The sequence below is a fragment of the Oratosquilla oratoria genome, chromosome 6 (genome assembly GCF_046742065.1).
Source record: "Oratosquilla oratoria isolate Oo_2021 chromosome 6, ASM4674206v1, whole genome shotgun sequence".
In the NCBI taxonomy this organism is placed as follows: Eukaryota; Metazoa; Arthropoda; class Malacostraca; order Stomatopoda; family Squillidae; genus Oratosquilla; species Oratosquilla oratoria.
Window position 1 is genome coordinate 18,880,085 of NC_134782.1, and position 2,286 is coordinate 18,882,370.

The 2,286-nt window shown below is 36.2% G+C and overlaps 1 protein-coding gene across 1 annotated transcript in view; it reads left to right on the plus strand.

The window, feature by feature from the left end:
• Positions 1 to 379: 379 nt before the first annotated feature.
• LOC143025939 (uncharacterized) overlaps positions 380 to 2,286 on the plus strand; it is a 9,845-nt gene continuing 7,938 nt past the window's right edge. The window contains exon 1 of the mRNA XM_076185920.1: positions 380 to 839. Coding sequence (XP_076042035.1) covers positions 380 to 839 — 460 coding nt within the window. The remainder of the gene's footprint in view (positions 840 to 2,286) is intronic.

Here is a 2,286-nt window from a genome sequence, read left to right on the forward strand (position 1 = left end):
GGAGCAAATGTGTTACAGAGTGGACGCTCGAGATGGGAAGAATGGAAGAGGGAGACCAGACAGAAGGCGGAGAGACTAAATAGAGAAGTTTGCAGGAGTGACGTGGCAGAGGTTGGTGCGGTCATGTGACTCATGGAATGGCCTTTGTTCAGCAGAGGACTCAGGATGGCTGACTTGATTTGACACACACACACACACACACACACACACACACACACACACACACACACACACACACACACACACACACACACACACACACACACACACACACCTTCCAGTTCCAAAATCTGATTGTTTAAAACTTGTCTCCATGTGTGTTAGATTTGGGTATTTCATGTTTAACAACATTGAATTTAGACAACTCAGAGGTCTCGCAATGGCGAATTCGTTATCGGCTGTTATGGTTTGTCTGTTCATGGAAGTATTAGAAATGGACAGATACATCACCATTATGGGAAGAGGTACCACTTGGCTAAGATACGTGGATGAGATAATTGTGGCGATACCAAAAGGAACCAGTGTAGAAAATAAGCTGAGAAGACTCAACACTGTGAATAAAGACATTCAATTTACAGTTGAGCTAGAAAAAGAGGGTAAGTTGCCGTTTTTATACACGCTGTTATATAGAGGTTCTGAGCAGGTAAGTTTCTCAGTATACAGGAAGCCCATCAACAGGGACAATTTCATCCACTATTTTTCAGCACACAGTGGACGTGTCAAAACTAGTGTTCTAATAGGCTTCTTTCTCAGAACTTTTCGTATCTGCAGGAAAAGACTCCTAGAAGATGAACTGGCACACATCAAAAATACTTTTAAAAAGCTGAAATACCCCGGAGGTTTGATCACCAGAACAATGATGAAAGCCAAGAAGATCTACGATGGCTCAGACGTTGAAGCCCCGGGAAAAGATAAATCACAATTTATAACTGCCCCTAATTCTACGAAAACCGGAGCTATTGACAATTATTTGATAAAAGGTGAAATAAATATAGCAAATGTTTCTTCCAATAAGATAGGAAAAATGTCTAGAAATCATGTTATTATTCGTAATAACCTGTGTCATTTACTGCATTCCATGCAGCGGCTGTCCCTCATCATACTTCGGCGAGTCAGGTCGAGGGATCAAGAAACGCTAGAGTGAGCACAAAAACGACCTCAGGACGCAAAGGATTACAAAGGCGGAGCATGCCGACAGGAGACCTTTTGGTCCATATCAAGGTCGGATACGAAAAAAATTATAATAATGATAAATAAATAAATAAATTAATTAATAGATAAAAACTATAATAAAGTAAATAATAATAAATAAGATAAATGCATAGGTATAGTTAGATAATAAACAAACAGGTTGGCGAAGTTGTTTCTACCCACTTCCAAATCAAATCTATTCCCTGCCAGTCTGAGACCATTGTTTCTTGTCGGATTCTCATTCACTTTTGATATTATCAATTCCCTTTAGAATCTTAAAGACCTGTATCAAGTCACCTGTGAGTCTACGCTTTTTAAGGAAAAACAGATTCATATGTTTTAGTCGATTTATTTCTTATATTTGGAATCAGTTTTGTGGCTAGTCGTTATAATTTTTCCAATCTGTCAATGTCCCTGGTTCGTCACTTAGACCAATACGAACACCTACTTAACTGGAGCCGTGTGGAAATTCTGCACGATGCACTTGAGAAAAAGAGGAGGAAAACTGTGGAAGCTGCACATATCGCCACCAGGAAAAACAACAACGACAGAGATGGATTTACATGGCTCTCAAAAGCAGCAATAATCATAGAGAAGGATTTATTAAATCATAATTTTTGACTAGCGACTTTGTTCGAGGTGAAGCGGAGCGAAGGAAGGACGGAGATGGGGGAGGAACGGGGTAAGGAAAGTGAGGTATGTAAGCTATAAATATTTTTCTTAGTGTATACTTTGAAGAAGTCCTTTAAGGACGAAACGTTAGGAATATAACTCCTACGTTTTTTTGGGCGTTTACCTCTCCACCCTTTCCACTCATATATACTGTATATATATATATATATATATATATATTTATATATATATATATATATATATATATATATATATGTATATATATATATATATATATATATATGTATATATATACATATATATATATATGTATATATATGTATATATATATATATATATATATATACATATATATATATGTGTATATATATCTATATATATTTGTATATATGTATGTATATATGTGTGTATATATGTATATATGTATATGTGTATATATATCCCTTCGCACTAACGTATAGA